This window comes from Dermacentor variabilis, chromosome 10 (genome assembly GCF_050947875.1).
Source record: "Dermacentor variabilis isolate Ectoservices chromosome 10, ASM5094787v1, whole genome shotgun sequence".
Lineage (NCBI taxonomy): Eukaryota > Metazoa > Arthropoda > Arachnida > Ixodida > Ixodidae > Dermacentor > Dermacentor variabilis.
In genome coordinates this window covers 53,418,101-53,435,861 of record NC_134577.1, presented here as the reverse complement: position 1 = coordinate 53,435,861, position 17,761 = coordinate 53,418,101, and the positions used below count along the sequence as shown (strand labels likewise).

The 17,761-nt window shown below is 44.2% G+C and overlaps 1 protein-coding gene across 1 annotated transcript in view; it reads left to right on the top strand.

Moving 5' to 3' along the window:
* LOC142559246 (uncharacterized) overlaps nt 1-16,161 on the top strand; it is a 68,626-nt gene extending 52,465 nt beyond the window's left edge. Inside the window, exons 8-11 of the mRNA XM_075670874.1 lie at nt 4,933-5,007; nt 11,426-11,550; nt 15,255-15,474; nt 16,054-16,161. Coding sequence (XP_075526989.1) covers nt 4,933-5,007; nt 11,426-11,550; nt 15,255-15,474; nt 16,054-16,161 — 528 coding nt within the window. The remainder of the gene's footprint in view (nt 1-4,932; nt 5,008-11,425; nt 11,551-15,254; nt 15,475-16,053) is intronic.
* Nucleotides 16,162-17,761: the final 1,600 nt, after the last annotated feature.

Below are 17,761 nucleotides of genomic sequence, written 5' to 3'. Positions count from 1 at the left end.
TAGTTCCTCTCCGTATGCACACGCAAGGATTAGAAGGGCGGCATCAAAGAGCAATCAGGCAGTAAAGGCTGCACATGTACTCGAACACAAGTAACAGAAGCACATACCATGCGCCTAAACCCTCTGCAGAATATGTTTAGACACTTCCGTTTCAGAGCCATAAACAATATCAGGCATAAAGTGCCGCTAACACGAAGTGGGTCGCGAAATTTAATTTAAGCAATGAGTAGTAAATAACATTGACAGATATTGCTATACTGGTCAAAGTTTTAGTTGCAGTAAAAAGAAGATCAGCAAACGCATATAAAAGAAATGAAATTTTCATGTGACACTCCACTCATTGCCTTGGATACTACGTCGCGCGCACAATCTAAACATCGATAATAAAAGCAGCCCAGCTTGTTTTGATACACAACTATCCCAAAAAGTTGGCAGGAAACTGTATCTGTCGTGTTCAGCGACAATTCGCAAGATAGGATAATCTAGTTTTCGAATGAGCAAACTGGTTTTCTAAGGCGTCACGAGATCAGAAATTGCGACCTGCGACTATCATACATGCTGTGGCACATTTATTTTGATATGCTGGCCATACCATGTGCAATAGCGGGGAATTATACTGTAACCTGCCGGAAACACCAACTTGACTTTTCAACACAATTGTGCAAAGCATCCAAACTTTACAGAATTTCACTAGTGTTCCCATGATAGTTTGAAGTTTGCGTGCTTGCATTGCCAACGAAGTTGCGTTTCTGTGTCTTGACGTCAGTGTGTGGAGGTTGTCCTTGTTTTAAAGACGGAATTTCTTGATTTTTATAGCGTCAGCGTTGCTTTTGCAGGTGTTCAGTTCTTTGGTTCGGCCAGTGGCAACGTGATTGGAGGCCTTTGTACCATTTAAATGAACCTTCGTGTATCAATCTTGCTCACATGTTTCACTAGAACTCGATTGTCTATCGCAGATTTTTTAATATTAAAGTCCGATTTTCGTGTGCAATTTGGCAAAATTGTTCAGTCACCTGTTACGAATACATTTGTGCTGTCGTCTCTCTAAGAAGGGCAAACAATACTTTCCGAGTTGTGGAAAGAATGTAAAGCGGTGTTTTCTTGGAAGGTTTCTACAAGCGTAGAATTTATTTTCCCTGGTTAATGCGAAGCAATGTCTTATGTTTTTGACAGAACTGTCTTTTGCTAGTTCCAATCTTCTGTGAATATGCCTTGCAGGAGAGGCAATATTGCGTCTTCTGTCATATTAGTTGGACTTATTGGGAAATGATCAAGATGTTCTCTTTACTGAAATACAGTAACAACTTTGTCGTAGCGATTTTCATATGCGGCCTGCATGGAACTCAAAATGCTGCGCTCAATGCGATTTGCCAGAAATGTATTGAGTTTGTTTCCTTGACAAATATATTCAATGTGCCGGTTGTTCTCGCAAAATTTTTTTAGTCATTACCCTTTTGGCTTCGTTTTGTGAACATCTCCAATGAACTTTACTACAAAGAATAGTGTTAGCGACTGCATGGCCTAAGCGTCCTTATCAGGGGCTAGGGAGCTATCCTGTAAACTACTTGTGGAGTTTGGACCCCGCACCAGAGGTGAAGCCGCCCGCCCGCAAACATTACGGAAGAAAATTTGCATATTCATGGTTTGCGAAACACTGCTTGTCCAAGTGTAGGTTCGTCACGCCTCAAAATTTATTCTGAATCCACATTGTGTGGGAACAAACGTTATAACAAGCTTTGTAACAGCAGCTGGCCAAGCGGCTTCAGCTAGGCTTGGAAATTGTGTTGGCGTTATGTAAGTGCCTAAGATTAGCACTCTTTGTAACGACAACACGTCGGCACGCTGACGACAGCACAACGACGATGATGGCCATAAGAACGCTAGGGCACATGGCGGAGGCAACACAGCGGGTGATCAGAAAGGTATTGCACAAGGAATCAATGCAAGATAAATCACATCGTCGGAGTCAAGAAGTGCAATTATCAGAAATCGGATTGCGTGAAACGCAAATTTGCTGGAAGCAGCAATATATAACCGAATTAAAAGGAGGTTACTGATCCTACAGTGTTAAAAATTGATACCCAATGTGATTGGGCACTTGAGAGCTGGATGTACTTTTTCCAGTGCTGTCTGACGGATGTGGAACTTGCGAGTTTAAATTTTGACACAAGTGGCACCTAAGCATGTAAAGTGAGGGTCATTACAAGTGATGCTGTAGCGCATTCAGAGAGTAATGTGCGCATGACAAAGCTTTTGCCTCACGTGTAGTCTGAGTGTATGGTATGTGTGCACTTATTTTGCAAGGCAGAAGAGACTATACTTTGAATCATGACCACTAGGTTATCTTCATTGTAAGAACATCTTGTCATTGCAAGAACATCAGGTCAAAAAGTATATTGGGCTTTACTTCAAAACGACCTATTTCTTTGGTGTTAGCTTATTTATGGATTATTTCTTTTTCATTTGCCACTGTAATGTAATCTCTGACTCATCGGTCAAAGCATCTCGACTTAAACGGTACTATCAACTCTATGTGTCTTTTGAACTGGTACTAAGGACGCCACATCCCACACGCGTTTAATTTTGAGCCAATGAGATGAATATGAAATGTGCTCTTTAATGAAATTGCTAGCTGTTAATTCCACTCAGCAGCAAGGCGAGTTGGCTTGCGGTGCTTGTACTGTAGGCTTCTGCTACATGGCAGGTTCGTTAAACTTTCCTGATCCCAAGCGCCACATGTTTGAAGTTGGTGGAAGCTGAGTACCAAAAGCTTTAATTGGCTATTTCAACAATGTGGCAGTGTCTGGACTTTATCTGACCAAAGTGCCGTAAGAAATGTCACGTGCTCTCGGGCGACGGAGTTGTGGGGTGCGTTCTACGCCGTGTGCACGCCGAGACGCACGAGCTATCGCGCGATAACTTTGGTGTTTATGAAGCTGTAAATGCTCTGGTGGAGTACTCGGCAAGGCAATACTCCACTCCCACCACCACTCTCTCAACCTCTCTCCCAGTGTGGGATGTGGGAGAGAGGTATCACAGTCGCCTTTCAATGAGGCACTGAGGCCACTGAAGAGAACACACGTGTCACAAGTAGGCTTTACTACTGCAGCTCTGTACTACTGCGGAGCTCTTTGTGCCACTGCTCAGATGTGCTAGTCGAATATCCTAACCGCAAATATCCTCACTGCAGCAGGTACGCTCGTTCAAGTGAATATTTCGATTAATAAGGCGAATAGTTATGCAGACGAAAGAGAGTTACTGTTATCTTTTAGCGCTGACCGCTCTCTGAACCTGACAGGACGCTCCATGTCAGAGTAGCAAGAGGGGATGCCACAGTGGCTCCCGCGTTACGTGCGCACCTGGGCATTTTCTCGCCATTTTCACCTCCACAACTATCACTGATCAGCTAATGTCACCGCGCCACACATTTTATGTTTATACGCGTTTACAACTGGTATTATTTGCACTCCACGAGCTTGTAAACTTCAGGATGGAGTGAGCGCCATGCTAAGCGTAAGTGAAGCGGTAAGAGTACGGAGCAATTTCTATGCCACTAAGCCACAGCACCACTGCTGCCGTGCGCTTGCCCTAGCTCGCGCATGGCTCGAAGGCCCCTATGGCACTCTATGCTGGCTACTCCCAGCAACCGATGTCACAAAGATACAACACTATTTCGTCTCCCTCCTTCAGTATGACCGAAGACGTCACTGCATGCTTTACATGATTGGATAGCGTAAATAATTGTGATTAAGTGCTTAAATGTGGGAAATAAGGAATAAATAGAGTAAAACAAACCTTACATGCATGCTTTACACAATTATTTTGCAAATAAATGATACTGCAGCTTTCGAACGCAAACTTTCATACAAGTTTAGGCTAACATGAGGGTATTTCGGTTCACCGCACTAGCAGACTACTGAAAAACACTTACGAAACATCACTTTATCAGCGTTAAAATAAGAACAATATGATAAAACACAGAAAAGGTGTGATAATATCATGCCGCCTATGTATTGCTGCCTGTCTGGTCTTGTGTATTTGGCACTCAAGTGACCTGTTTGGTCAAGTGCCATCGAATACAAACTTATCAATTTTCTTGTTTTAGCTTTAAATACGCATGAAATGCTTTTAGAGCACACTTTCTTTTCGTGGTGAGAGACTCGAAAAGGGCAGCCCTTTAGATCTCTCACCACTCTCTCATCCTCCCTGCCACTGGCGGTGAGAGAGGAGGATCGCGTTTGCCTTCCACCCAACTGCTGGCGCTGCGGTATGCAACACACGTATAACGAACCGCTTTATATGTGTAGGCACCCCTGCACTATCATTAAGAATGCGCTGTTTAACAGCACTTTAGTTTGCGCACCTATGCTATGAAACAACAAGGTATGCTTAAACTTCGCCGCTGCAACAAATATAGGTGTTCAATCGTATCATTAAAGAAAACCATGCCTTTCCTGAAGCGTTTGGCTATTCTTTTCCGTTGCAATCAATTTCTGCTCAATTTTCCTTATTGTTCCTTCCAAAAACAAGTTAAATAGATTTGTGTTGTTTAAGAATTATCAAATGACAAAAAAAAACAATAAGTACTAAGGTAATGAAACAAATTCTAGACGTGATCAGTTTGTACTTGTGCAATGGCGCGAGAGGGCCAAGTTGTAACCGCAATCGAGCAATTACTTATTAGTAATTAAGTAGTGGGGACAGTGTTACCGATCTTTTGGACAAAGATGAAGGCTTCTAAACTGCTTATATTAAAACAACCAGATGCGGATGCCCTGAATAGGTGTATTTGTCCCTTCGCCAGTAACGATTACTTCAGTTGATTGACTTAAACATTCAAATCGTGGCGCATGTTTTTTACAAATGTTTATGATTTTGTTTTATTGAAAGTATCTTTATTATACCACATTTTATGTTTGCAATATTTTTCAGGTGTCGCATTTATTCGCCAAATCTTATCATTTTAAAGCCTACAATCTATCTTTGCTGGAAGCAAAATATCCCACTGTGAGTCATGCACTGTAGCCAATAATCACTTCAACTAGATAAAGAAACAACGATGGTTCGACACCACAACACTCGTTCCTGCAACGTTGTGTTATGGAGTTAAATGTTTTCTTTCCTTGTTCGATTATTGTTTATGGATGACTAATTTGAGGAATGCTATAAATGTTCCGTCCTTGATTATTATATTTGTTACCCTGACACCATCAATGCATAAAAGAACACATCGTGAAGTCAAAATTTCCGCAATGATTGCTGGTTTCCCACACTTAGCAAAGCATAGCACCGCTACGTATGACGAATCCTTTTGACAATATCTAGCGCTGGCCACAAGTTAGGAAAGTCTTGTGAGAACTTATTCCCGTCTGTGCATAATGTAAGTTTCGAGACTGATTAGTCCCAAGCGCAACCGTGGATAAGAAAATTCAACGTTCAAACACGCCATTACGATATCTACACTCTGAAATTTCAGTATGAGGAAGTTTTATTATTCCGGCACTTAAAATGATTAAAATATTTAGGTGTACTATGTTTGCTTCTGCTCTACTGATTTCCGTTTATTCATACATTTCCTGCATTTTTCTTCGCACTTTTCCTAAGAAACCTGCGTCGTAGAGCGCCGCCGCCACGAAGCCTGCACGTGGCGTCCAAAATGCATAGCCAACTGGTCAATGTGAACGCTGAGAAACTCCTCACGTGGCAAGTAGTCTCCGCTGGGGCGCTTCTTTTGGGACAGGCTGCGCCATCATGTGGCATTGCCGAGCAGCACGCGCCTGGCCTCTTAGACAAGAAGCGTGGGTCGCCGGTGCCATGGAACGCTCAGAATTGTTCCCTCGCTTGCCGCACACTCAGTGGCACATACCCAGCGACCGAAGTTGGTGAGCGGGCGGTTCAAAAGCCGTACATTCCCACTGCAATCACGGCGCAGCTTGCTAAAGCGTTCTCCTGAAAGGCGTTCATTGAAAAGCGGCACATACGACGTGCATTTGTGCTGCAGCCTGCTAATGGGTTGGGCTTCTATCATTGAGCAACCCTTGTGACGGGTGCGATTCCGCTGAGCATCGGAAATATTTAGGGGATCTGTTTTCGTCATATTACAGGTGGCACATTTCTAGTGCCACGTACGTAGTTACCTTAGTTGGCGTCAAAGACGTTCGGTACGCTTTGGTGACCGAAGTTGGCATCAAAGAGGTTCACTGAAGACCAGGCCAGAGCGAGTGGAACATAACCAGCGCTCCAAGTCACCGTGAAAAAGTTTAATTGAACAACGGTGCATACCCAGTGCACCGTCTTCTATCACTTACGTCACCGTGAAGGGATTTGTTGAAGAGAGGCGCGTATGTACACAATGGAATATAGTCTGTGGCCAAAATCGATCCGGAGGTTAGTTTCGAACCCTGTTATGTCAGCACAGCAGCGTGATGCGCTAGCTTTTCTACCATGGATGAAAAGTTCGCGAAGAAAACAAAGAATGCTAACGAAATAAAACTTTGTGTTTCTACATGCTGCTTCGACGTGGTGCTCCATACGAATTCCTCACCGACCGTAGCAGGGTTTAATTAAGCAATCCCGCAATACAGCCGCACAAGTCACTGCAGAAGAACTGCCTATGACCCGCAGACGAATGGCCTCATAGAGCACCCTAATAAAACCCAATCAGGGATATTTGCAATGAACGTCAATGAGGAACACAACACGTGGGATGCCGCCTTCTCGTACGTAACATTGTCAACAAAATCACAGGGCAAGAAACAACACCGATAACGCTGTTCCAGCTGGTTCACGGAAAGAACGCCGCAACCTAGCTTCACACCGTGCTACTGAAAGTCAGGGGCTAAGACAACTTCGACGTCACTGACTACATCCGCCGCACCAAGGAGGCCCAACAACACGTTCGCCTGCTCAACAAGCAACAGAAAACGATCGACAGCCGACCCTGAAATCTTCAACCAAGCTATGTGAAAGACGAGCCTGTTGACGTTGTTTATATTTGCACATCAATGCGCCGGCGTGAGCTTAGTGAAAAAGCCCTCCGACGTTATTCCCGAATATAAAACGTAATCCGAAGCATTGTTGCCAAGTACTGCATAACGCCCGACTTTATACGCAATCATAGTGGTGCCGCGCACTACCTGAAATTGTCATCGTATTGTGGCTTCAGCCTTTCTCAAAAAGGTAATGAACTCTGGAACTTTATTTCCTGCTTTTTTGTGTTTGGATTTTTTACAAATACCTTTTTATTATTTCATTTTCCTAAACAACATCGCAATAATGCTCAGTAGGAGGTGAAGATTGCAGCGCCTAAATTATCTTTTTGGTGCTCCTTTTCTCAGTCTAAACAGGTCGTGCAAACGTGCTCGTACGTGCGTAACAACGTGATTTCTTGGCCCTAAAATTCGTCTGGCAATTTTTGCGTTTTTGTCGCGCACGCAGGTCTGTGAGGCCAGAAACACCATCCGCTGTCAGTCAATATAATTTCCTCTGACGAGAAAAAGCTTATGCTGTATTTTGAAGCACCAATAAGTGAATTTTTACGCTGGATACCAGCGGCTTCAATAAGTTTCACATTTTTGACGAAGTGAGTTGCTTGATGTCACTTTCAGTCCACCAACTAGTCTGGAGGTTTCCATATGGCAGGCTAAAGCTACTTTACTGAAATATTTACCGCATGACAAAAGCGAGGCAGCTGCTTGCAAGGTATGAGTGACGGATGAAAAATTTCGGTAGCAATCATAGTGTTGCTATTCATGTTGCGACAAGCGTCGAAGTCAAGCCGGAGTTGTGGCGTACGAGAAGGATAGGCCGCAAATAATCTCACCTGAGAAGTAAAAGGAAAGTCTGTAGTCGTCACTAATTCATTCCCAAAGCGCTACTAAGCACGCCTGCTGCAGCTGAATCCTCCAAAGCTTAGTGCTCGCGCCTACCTGCGAATATTTACTTGAACCGATAGCCGACGAAACAGTATAAGACCTATTGGCAATATTATTGTGCAGGCTATTGTATCGGCACATTTGCATTATGTGTAAAGTTTCACTTTACCTTTATTGACACCTAAACATACCGCTTGCAAGTGGCACTGATTACCTCAGGGCTATAGAAACCAAAAGATTCAGTTTAGCCTTGCATTTTCTCAACCGTGTGAGAGCACCTGGTTTAGCGTCGTTTCAAAGCAACACGGCGTCGATTCCCCGTCACATAACGCGGCGTCAATGGCGGAAACCTGTGATGAGAAAGTGAGCTCGCACTAACAGGGCTAATGTCAGGCCGAGAACCTTCGGATGGAGCGAGGAACAATGTGAATATTCTAGCTACATGTACTAGCACTAATGCCAACCATATGCTAATTTATATCTTTGTGCTTACATTAACGGTTCTGGTGATGATCACCTGGTTCAACTTTCGCTAACACTTAGTTTGGTTCACACATCAAATGCACCTAATGTGTCAAGCGCAAGCGTACTGGTACATGCCCCGTCTGTCAAATCGGCGAAACTATGTGTGTCAATTCGAGGCAAGCGAGCGCCGGAGGAAGAAGACGACTGGAGTTAGAGAAGAGAATCACGCACCGGGGAGGTACGGAGGAGCGCGCGGCAAGGCAACAGCACCTAGGGGAAAGAGTAGCTGTCGTTTAGCGCAGCGGGAATAAGAAAGGAGGCGCAGCGTCACGGAGGAGGACGCTAGGCGGAGACGTTCCGTGTTGGCCTCCTCTAGCAGCTGCAACGCGTTCTGTGTGCGATATGGACGTACCGCGTTGAATCTCTACAATTGCTGGTACGTACAGCGAGGCGGGGCGTTTCTAGTGGCACTTGACGTTTCTGCGCAGGCAGGATTAAGAGCGGGTGCGAGAGAGAAAATCTGAGGACCGTTGCTCCTTGAATACGTAACTCTATCCAGGTACTACGGGTTTACTACGGAGGAGGTTTCTTAGCCCGTGTTGGATACATTTGTCCTCTAGACATGCCGACATTGGGGAGTGCGGTCGAATTTGTTTTCGCTCCGCCGCTGGGGGCCCACACGGTGAAAGAGTGGACGCACGGACGCCCCATTTGGTGATCGCAGTGTATGAAGGGGCAATGTTCTGACTGGTGTTGTATAAGTCGCGGGTCGTTTTTTTTTTTTTTTTTTTTGTCGCGACGATACATTGCATTCTTTACAAGCACTGCTTCAGAAGGGCGCATGTTACCGGGAAATGGAAGCCTCAGAAAAGCACCTCAGGTTATAATAAAGCAGGCGGCGCAGGATCTCCGGGGCACGCAAGGTGTAGCGGGGGATGAAAGCTGGATGCAGGGCGGCTCGTGGGTTGGGGCCGCGGAGGCCGATCCGTGCCAGGGCGTGTTCGCATAAGAAAGTGACTGTCCGCTGTCTCGGACAGCCATGTTTTCAGGCGAACACCCCTTGGCACGCGCAGGCCTCGGCGAGCCACAATCCACGGTCCAGTCCGTGTTGTAGTTTCGTTGTCCCCTTTGTCGGTTTGGCGTCCTGGAGGCACCGCCAATATTGCAAAATAATGACAAGCTGTTTCAAGTAGTAAAAACACGTTTTAATAAACATAATTACGTCCAGCAGCCAACTTGTGACGCTAAGTTCAGTACTACCGCTTTCCGCGACTTCTGCCGGAACGCCTAGGGACAAACGCATACAACACACGTTAAGAAACTACTCCGTAGCGCCTAGGCAGAGTCACATATTCAAGGAGCAAAAGTCTCCACATTTCGTCTCTCGCACCCACTCTTACTCGTGCATGCGCGCAAACGTCCGGCATCTCGGCAAGTCCCATTCCACGCTGTGCCTACTAGTAATTGCATATACGCAAGTGGGTTAATCTAGGGATAACATCGTCCACGCGCCCCACATGCTTTATGTGCCAGTGAAACCGGCGCAGTCCTGCGCATGCAAGGGTGGAAGGCGGGGGGGGGGGGAAGAGCGCAGTCTTTCGTCGCATGCAAGTCGCCGAGGGGGGGGGGCGAGAAAAGGGAGGGAAGGCTCTTTTACTCCGATGACTGCTGCGTATTGCGTGGCAGCCCAAACCCTATCTTGAAAACGATCTGTGATGCGGACAGAGCCTCGGTGTCTGGGTGCACCGAACCCCTATAGCTTAGTGTGTGCTATAGCACACATATGCTTACGCGTCACCCGCATCCTCCTCGAGACGTACCCGTAATTTTAGAGTGCTGCTCTTTGGTTCCTCCGTTGAATGTAGGAGTCGCTAGGCGTCCCTCAGCCTAACCGAGCGAACGAGCACAGCCAAGGATGAAAGAGCAAACGCGGAGCGCAGCTGGAGATGAAAGACGACGATGGCAACGAGAGCGCCCAGAGGAAAGTGGAGGAGGAGAGTATTGCGAAAGAGGGAGGAGAAAAGCGTAGTGACGTGCATGACATGTTCTGTGACAATAATTGCTACGAGGTGGCGCTAGAGTAGCGCGCGTCGTCTGTTCACAGATGACGGAATCAATAAGGCGTGCGGCGAGCGCGCCCACCGAAGTTTTGTATGGAAACAAGCGCTGCATTCGCGGAGGTCTGTCTGCGGCGGTTGCTGTGAATCGCACGCGCACATCACCCACATTGTGGCTCTCGCGCCGCCCTTCGCTTCGTTCTTTGCAACGTGCCGAACGAAACCGATTGTACACGCCAGCCGAAATATTGCGAAATTTTAGCAAGCATAGAGATGCGCTCAAAGTTTGTATTATGGAGTATTGTAAACATTGGTGACTTTTTTTGTTGCACTTATTACGTCATTAGATTGTTTCTGTAGACGTAATTTACTAGCATAGGTTAACGCGCGGATAACATAGAGAGTAGCCATGTTATCCTACCGCCATTTCTAAGTTAGTGCATCTTCCGTTAAACTTTTTCCCTCCTATATTTATCATGATATTGGTTCTATACCTTGGTTTACGTTATTCTGATACCAACATAGTCATTCATCTAGTTGTACAACCTTGTCTGAGAGTTCAAGTGCAATCTTTGATTAGGGGACCTCTATTTGTCCTTCATATCTGTGAAAAAATGTAACTTCGGAATAAATTGTGAAAATTGATTAATTCACAAGGCAAGTAAGCATGCGAAAACAGCCTTGTCTTAAGCTGTATTTATGAATGTTTTTCTTTTAGGACAGATTTTTGTCTCAGTACGAAAGTTTCATAATTTTATGAAAGTGTACAATTGAACGACAGTGTTCGTGAATTTTTTATTATTTCACATGGCTCTGAATATAATGGTCCAGTAATCTGTATTTACGTCTTTCATTATTTTCTCATGCATGCCTACACATTCTGACATGAAATGACCTTCTATTTTTGGATCACTAACGATGTCGTCGCTAACGATTAAGTGACGATGTAGTTGGAATAATATTTTATTGGGCTATATAGTGAACCACGTGGGCCGTTTGAGAAATAACAAATATTTCTTTTCTTCCTAGATTCCTATATCTGACTTAGTCAAGAAAGAATTTACAAAGGTTAACATCACATTGCCTGATAATTATACGTTCGAAGTGTTTTCTTACTACGGAGAACTTAGTGAATTTTTAGCCACTGCAAATCCGTAAGCATCAATTTGCATATTGTGTGGTTTTTGTGCGCGCCTCTAGTGGACAGTTTCAGTTTTGCGATATATGCTATACGTCCCTCAGATAGGTAATCCGTTAGGCCGTCTGCACGCCTGCCAACTCAATGTCATATCGTGGTATAGATGCTGAGATACAATTGTTTTAGCATACTGTAAGAGCTAGCCTGTGCTGGGTGTAGAATTATTAAGAAATACAGTTAGGATTAGAAGTTGAGAGCGTTACACATTTTAGCATACTGTAAGAGCTAGCCTGTCCTGGGCGTAGAATTATTAAGAACTACCGTTAGGATTTGGAGTTTAGAGCGTTACACATCACCCACGCATCACAATACACTGTGGTGCAATTCTACGTGCAACATTTGCCTTAGTTGGTGCCGTCTTTCAATGTCTGAAAACAAAGAACTGATCTCAATATTACCGAGAAAATATCTCTAATATTTCATTCTCCGCGTTAGATGTTACAGTAGGAGACCTACTTTTCCATTTACTTTTTGCGGCCACGATGAAGAGCAGCTATCACAGGTGAAGTCAGATAGAAGCAGGCGTTTGCGAGTGTTCCAAGAGCTGCCTTATTGTTATGCAATGACGCTAGTCAGTGATACATGACTGGCATATGCAACCAGCCTAAAAGCTTGCTTGTCACGCTAATTCATCATCTGGTTTCCGCATATACTCATAACTAAACAAACCGATCCCATTATTCCTTTCGGTAACATCCCACTTATCACGAAGAAAAATACTTTCATTCTGGGAAATATGTAGCGTATGTAATAGCGTCTGGTGGGTCGATATAATACATTCCTCGTAAAATTGAAATGGAGCCACAAAGGAAACTTTAGCAAAGCTAACACGAATTAAATTTTTTCCGTTAATACAATGAAATTTTCAGTAAAATTTTTGTGGCCGCTTTCAAAGAGTCACTAAAAGTCGTGAGTGTTGGTGAGAATCAATAGTGCACTTAGACAATAAAAATAAAGAATAATGTTTCACGAAAACCTTGTCTGGGAGATCTAAAAATAGGTGATTTAAAAATATTGTCAATGCTGAACAAGTTATCTCATAGTGCCTTAGTTTACAAAAACCATTTAGGTGGCCAATTTTGTCAAATGCTTGTGAAAAGTAAAAATGATAGATTATGCGATGTCACCATTATCCGTGAATGATCTAACTTTGTCAATGAAACATGCAATTGCAATATAAGTGGACAGACCAGCCCTGAAGCTGAACTGACATGCAACGATTATGTTAAATTTACTAAAATATTTAGATAGCGATACTTAGATATTCCAAGGTTGTATCGAGGAAAGGAAGCACGAATATATGCCTATAATTATCGCTGTTAAGTTGATCATTTGTCTTAAAGAACGGGCACTACTTTGGCCACCTTAAATTTTTCGGGGAGGACAGCAGTTTTAAAGGAGCAGTTAAATATGTGACTTAGAACAAGGGCAACAACAGATCTTTGAGCGAACGCTCTTTAAACCTGGTGGGGTAGCTTTTAATCGTGAAATAACTGAACATACCTCGGAGGCACAGGTAGGAAAAGAAAAAGGGATCGGTAAACGACGGTACCTAGCAGGAAGAGGGAGAGATGGTGAAACTAGAAGTGAACCTTCAAAGCATTGGATTTATCACTGGCCGTGGTGAGGATATTGTTGCTCACACTAATAGGCGTCACTTTGCTGCGTGACTTACAAAAAATTGAAATTGAAAAATTCATTTAGGAGCTGGCAATTTCTCTTTGTATCATTTTTACATAGTTGAGGTTCATGTTCGTAATAATTTTCTTATGCAATCCTCAGGCGCTAGGATAATGTGTTAGAGCAGCTTCAATAGCGCAATTTTGGTTTTCTTTGAATCTTTGCCGTTCGTTCTATTTATACAAGTTATCTTTCTTGAGAAGGGATCGTATCGTATGAGGGAGCTGTACAGCCAAGGATGGCGTGGGGAAGAGTAGCGTCTGTTAGATGATTACAATGTAGTTGAAAGCTCAGCTGCGCAATAAATAGCATCATAGAAAATAATCAGCGCCTCCTCTTATTCATTGACAGCATATATACGTGACCAATCTGGGTCTTCAGTGAGCGCAAAGTATTCATCCGAATCAAAAACACTCTTCTAAAGTAATACGCTGCTCTGAATGATAGGCCCTTCAAAGTATAATAACACGGGAAAGTAACGAGTTCTATCGCTCTCGATCACGCCCGCGTCAGCGGCGCCATCGAAGTTCATAAGGAAATAATCAATTAATGACTGTGGTCGATGATCAGTACAGCGTGTTGTTACGGATAATAGCGATTAAAACCCATAGCTATAAATACAAGTAATGTACTCAAGATTAGTATAGCTAGAGGAATCAAGTACATTAAACTTTATATCACCCATGATTAATACATTTTTGCGCTCGGCTATATAGATTTTCCAAGTAAGCGAGTAAGAGCTTTCTAAAAAATGGTGGGATCAGAAGAAGGCGAGCGACAGACAGTAGCAAAAATAATTTTTCGTTGATTCTTATAAAATGCCGGCGTATCAATTTCCAGCCAAGCAGGTTCGCATATCGCGACATTCAAATTAAATCATTACGTCTCTTCTACAGAATACTGTTCAAGACAAAAGGGATTGAACCACCATGAGGATCACTGATTAGATCACAACATTCACTAGAATAACCAGGGAAACCATACAAGTCACTCTTACCGGCGGTAGCCAAGCTTAAGTGCAACTAATAACAAAGAACTCGTGATTAGGGGAGCTCATTAGAGCAGGAGTTGCATCATGGTCCTTAGGAAGACTACGAGCATTAAAATATGTGAAGGAAAAACCGCTAATCTGAGAAAAATGATTATTAAAGTCACGCAAGCTTAAACGTTGAACACGTATAGATGAAAGTCACAGGCAGTTTGGTGGGCATCACCATCCAGGGTTTGTCTTTCCTTGACAACGCAGTTGTCGGTCCACAGATTTGTTATTTAAAGGCAAGCGCCGTAGAAAAGAGCAGTTATTGCCATGAGTCAGGGGATCGTTATCGAAAGCACACTTTTCTTGTGCTCCAGAGAACGAGGTAAACAGTCTTTGGACGTGCCTTGAGACCTTTCTTTAGAAACTCGGTGCCCTTGTGGCACGAACAGAAAAGAACAGTAATGTTCGTGTTAGTTGCATCACGTGTTGTACTCTGTTTGCGAAGTGCCAATGCCCTCAAGCTTCCAGGCAACCAACTTTATTGCCAAGAAGCTAGACAATCTTTCTGCAGCGTTCACCTTGCATTGTTGTAACTCTTATTTATCTATTCTTCAGGTGGTAGTACCGTTCCAACTGACCAATCATCTCAGCTGTAAGGTTGAGTGGGCCAGCTGCAGGGCTGCTCTTTTCTGATTGTGTTGCTTCAGATTCGTTGCTAATGAAATTCCTGACATTGTTCGTATTGTCAGCCTCAGCTTCCAGCTTATTTACACTCTCGGGATTGCATCTAGTCACTGCAACCTTCACGAACTCGAACGTATAATTAATGGCAGCTGCTTTTCTTTTTTTCAAAAGACACTTTAAAGTCTTCGAAGTTTTTGTAAGTGATGCAACCGTAGGAGTCATAACAACAAGAGTGATCAGAGTGCAGTGGTCATGACTAGAATAGCGCTGTCGTCATGAAATCCAGAAGCATGTGACTTTTTTTTTAAATTTTCTAGGAACACTCTGTACAACTACGCAGGATTGCTTGCAATGCTTCCTTACATTCCATATACACAAATAAGCACTGAAGAGGCCACCTCAAATGACCTGACTCAAAGTACGACGAGGGGCCGTAACTGGAGTGAATGCATAGCTTTGTTGGACAAAAATATGCCTGATATTCTCGACTATTTATATGTTACAAACGACACCTACCATATTGAGGTTAAGAGTGAGGTAAGTAGTATGCATTGGTATAACGCTGAATAAGCTCTTCCACCAAGCTGTAAACCATGGTTTTTGTTCGCCAAAATATAATGTCACGACGGAAACGAAAGCGCAGATAAAATCATCCAATGCGTTACGCTTTTTCGCAATTAAGGGCACGGAGAATGGAAGTATTCCGATACAGTTATTCTCTTTGTCCGCTATTGCCGGGAAGTTGGACGTTTTCACTGTGTCATGCTGCTCGTCAGCGATGAATGATGAAAAAGAAATAGAATATATCTATAAGAATCGGTATCATATACTGGCCAAGACCTCTAAGTTTACTAGATGGTGCATTGGTTTGTAAGCGGCAATAAACGATGAAAGTTTAATATTTTTGCACACGTGCATACGCAGAGAGCCTGCATAGTTTGGGAACGTTGATACAAATGCTTATTATAGCCGATTAAAAGTGCATTGGGATTCAAGGGCTCAAACCACCGTCGGTTACATGCGGCACATCAACTTAGGCTGGCCTGCCGCTAGGGTGACATGCTACTTTAGGAAAAACCTCTCGAACAGAACATGCAGGCTTGGCGGGCTTGACAGGCAGCCATGCTTGAGCCCGCTCAGATTCGCTTCGATGCAAAGCTGCGCCAACTGCACCAGCGCTTCAGGAACGGCAACCACGCATTCGTCTTACCCGCAGCAGGTTGATTTAAAATACTGATTCCCGCGTCCCGCCCCATCCCTCCCGCTAGTGGACGCGCAAGTGCGCATGCGCCGATGTCGAAGCCGTGAGCGCGTCAGCGGTCAGGCGTCTTCCTTCCACTAGATAGCGCGTCAGCCGGAACGCCCAAGAGTGGCAATCCAGACCAACGAAAATGCAAAATGGCTGCGCCACCACCGTTGGTTTGCTAATGAGCTGAGGAGAAGCTTAGCGTATTTCACACTAGTTATGATCATAATTTGTTGACAAGAAAACAAGGGGCAACAGAAGCCTCTTGAATGTTAATTGGCAGCCTCACCACTTTATGTCACACTGCACGCCGGTACACAAGTAACAAAAGAAGTGCCTTCTTTGACGACTGTCGTTGCATAAATTGCTACTATGTGGAAAAATACACCGCATGCAACTGATGACCTTGAATATTCTATATATTATTTGCAGTAGTCCCGTATTCTACCATAAAGGGCCGTAGTGAGATACTTCATGCTCTCCGCACGGGTTGAGCGCTCAGGTAAAACCGATTGTTTTTCCGACCTACTCATTCGACGGAGCGCGTGTACGTGAGCGGAGCGGGCAGCAGAAAACATTCTCATAAAAATGTCTAGCAGGTGCTTGTACCAAACTACCGCGCGTGATCGTTAGGCTTCTACTTTCAAAGGCAGTATGCAGGGCTAATTTTATTCAAATCGCCCACAAGCGTAGGACGTTAATTATTCTAGATGAAGAGGTAAGGTTGCAATATAGGCTTATTTGAATGCGAGCGCTATCCAGTGAAAGTAAGCATTTACGGCATATTACAACGTGGGTGACCCACGTCACGGGTGAAATCTTCTTTGATGACAAATGTGGTTCCTTTGCGTTTAGGGCCGCATGCCAGCAGACGCTCATTGCCCTTAATGAAGCAAAAGTTCCCAAACAAAGGACTTCTTTTATTCTTGTGGGCGGCACAGCCCATGAGCGCGCAAAATTTCTTGAGTAGAAGATACCTTGAGATTTCACTGCAAGAAGGAACTTCATTTTATTAGAATTTTTTGAGGGGTTAGTTGGTTCATTCTAGCGACTGATTTCTAAATGCTCGAAATTGGCAAACAGGACACTGCACCAGAAGGGACACACGCAAAGATCGAGCGCCGTCATTTTCCTCTTCCAACTCTAGTTCGCAGAGTGAGACATACTAAACATCAAATGGTTGTGTCCTCTCGATCTGTTATTTGCTACTTCGAGCGATAGCTTCATCTGAGCCATATCCCGGGAAGTTGTGCCAATTATTTCACCATCCTTGGTGCTGAAGCGTTCATTTTGCTTTATAGTAAGCACCTCGCCCTATAGCATAATGACTGTGCTAAAGAAACCTGTAGGAGGCATCGCGAAGAGGTAGTCATTGTGGCCGATGTTTATTTAAGCCGGCCAGCCATCTCAGAAGCGGCCGATGTCGCGGCCCTCAGGCCCAGCGAGCTAGCGTGTTCTCTTTTGGCGCTACAGGCACGTGGGCCGTCACCTTCTTCACTGACTCTGGAGGCGATAGTCGCGCCCTTACAAACCTTACCACAATGCCCCCACGGCAACCTGCTGTTCCCTCATGGCCTG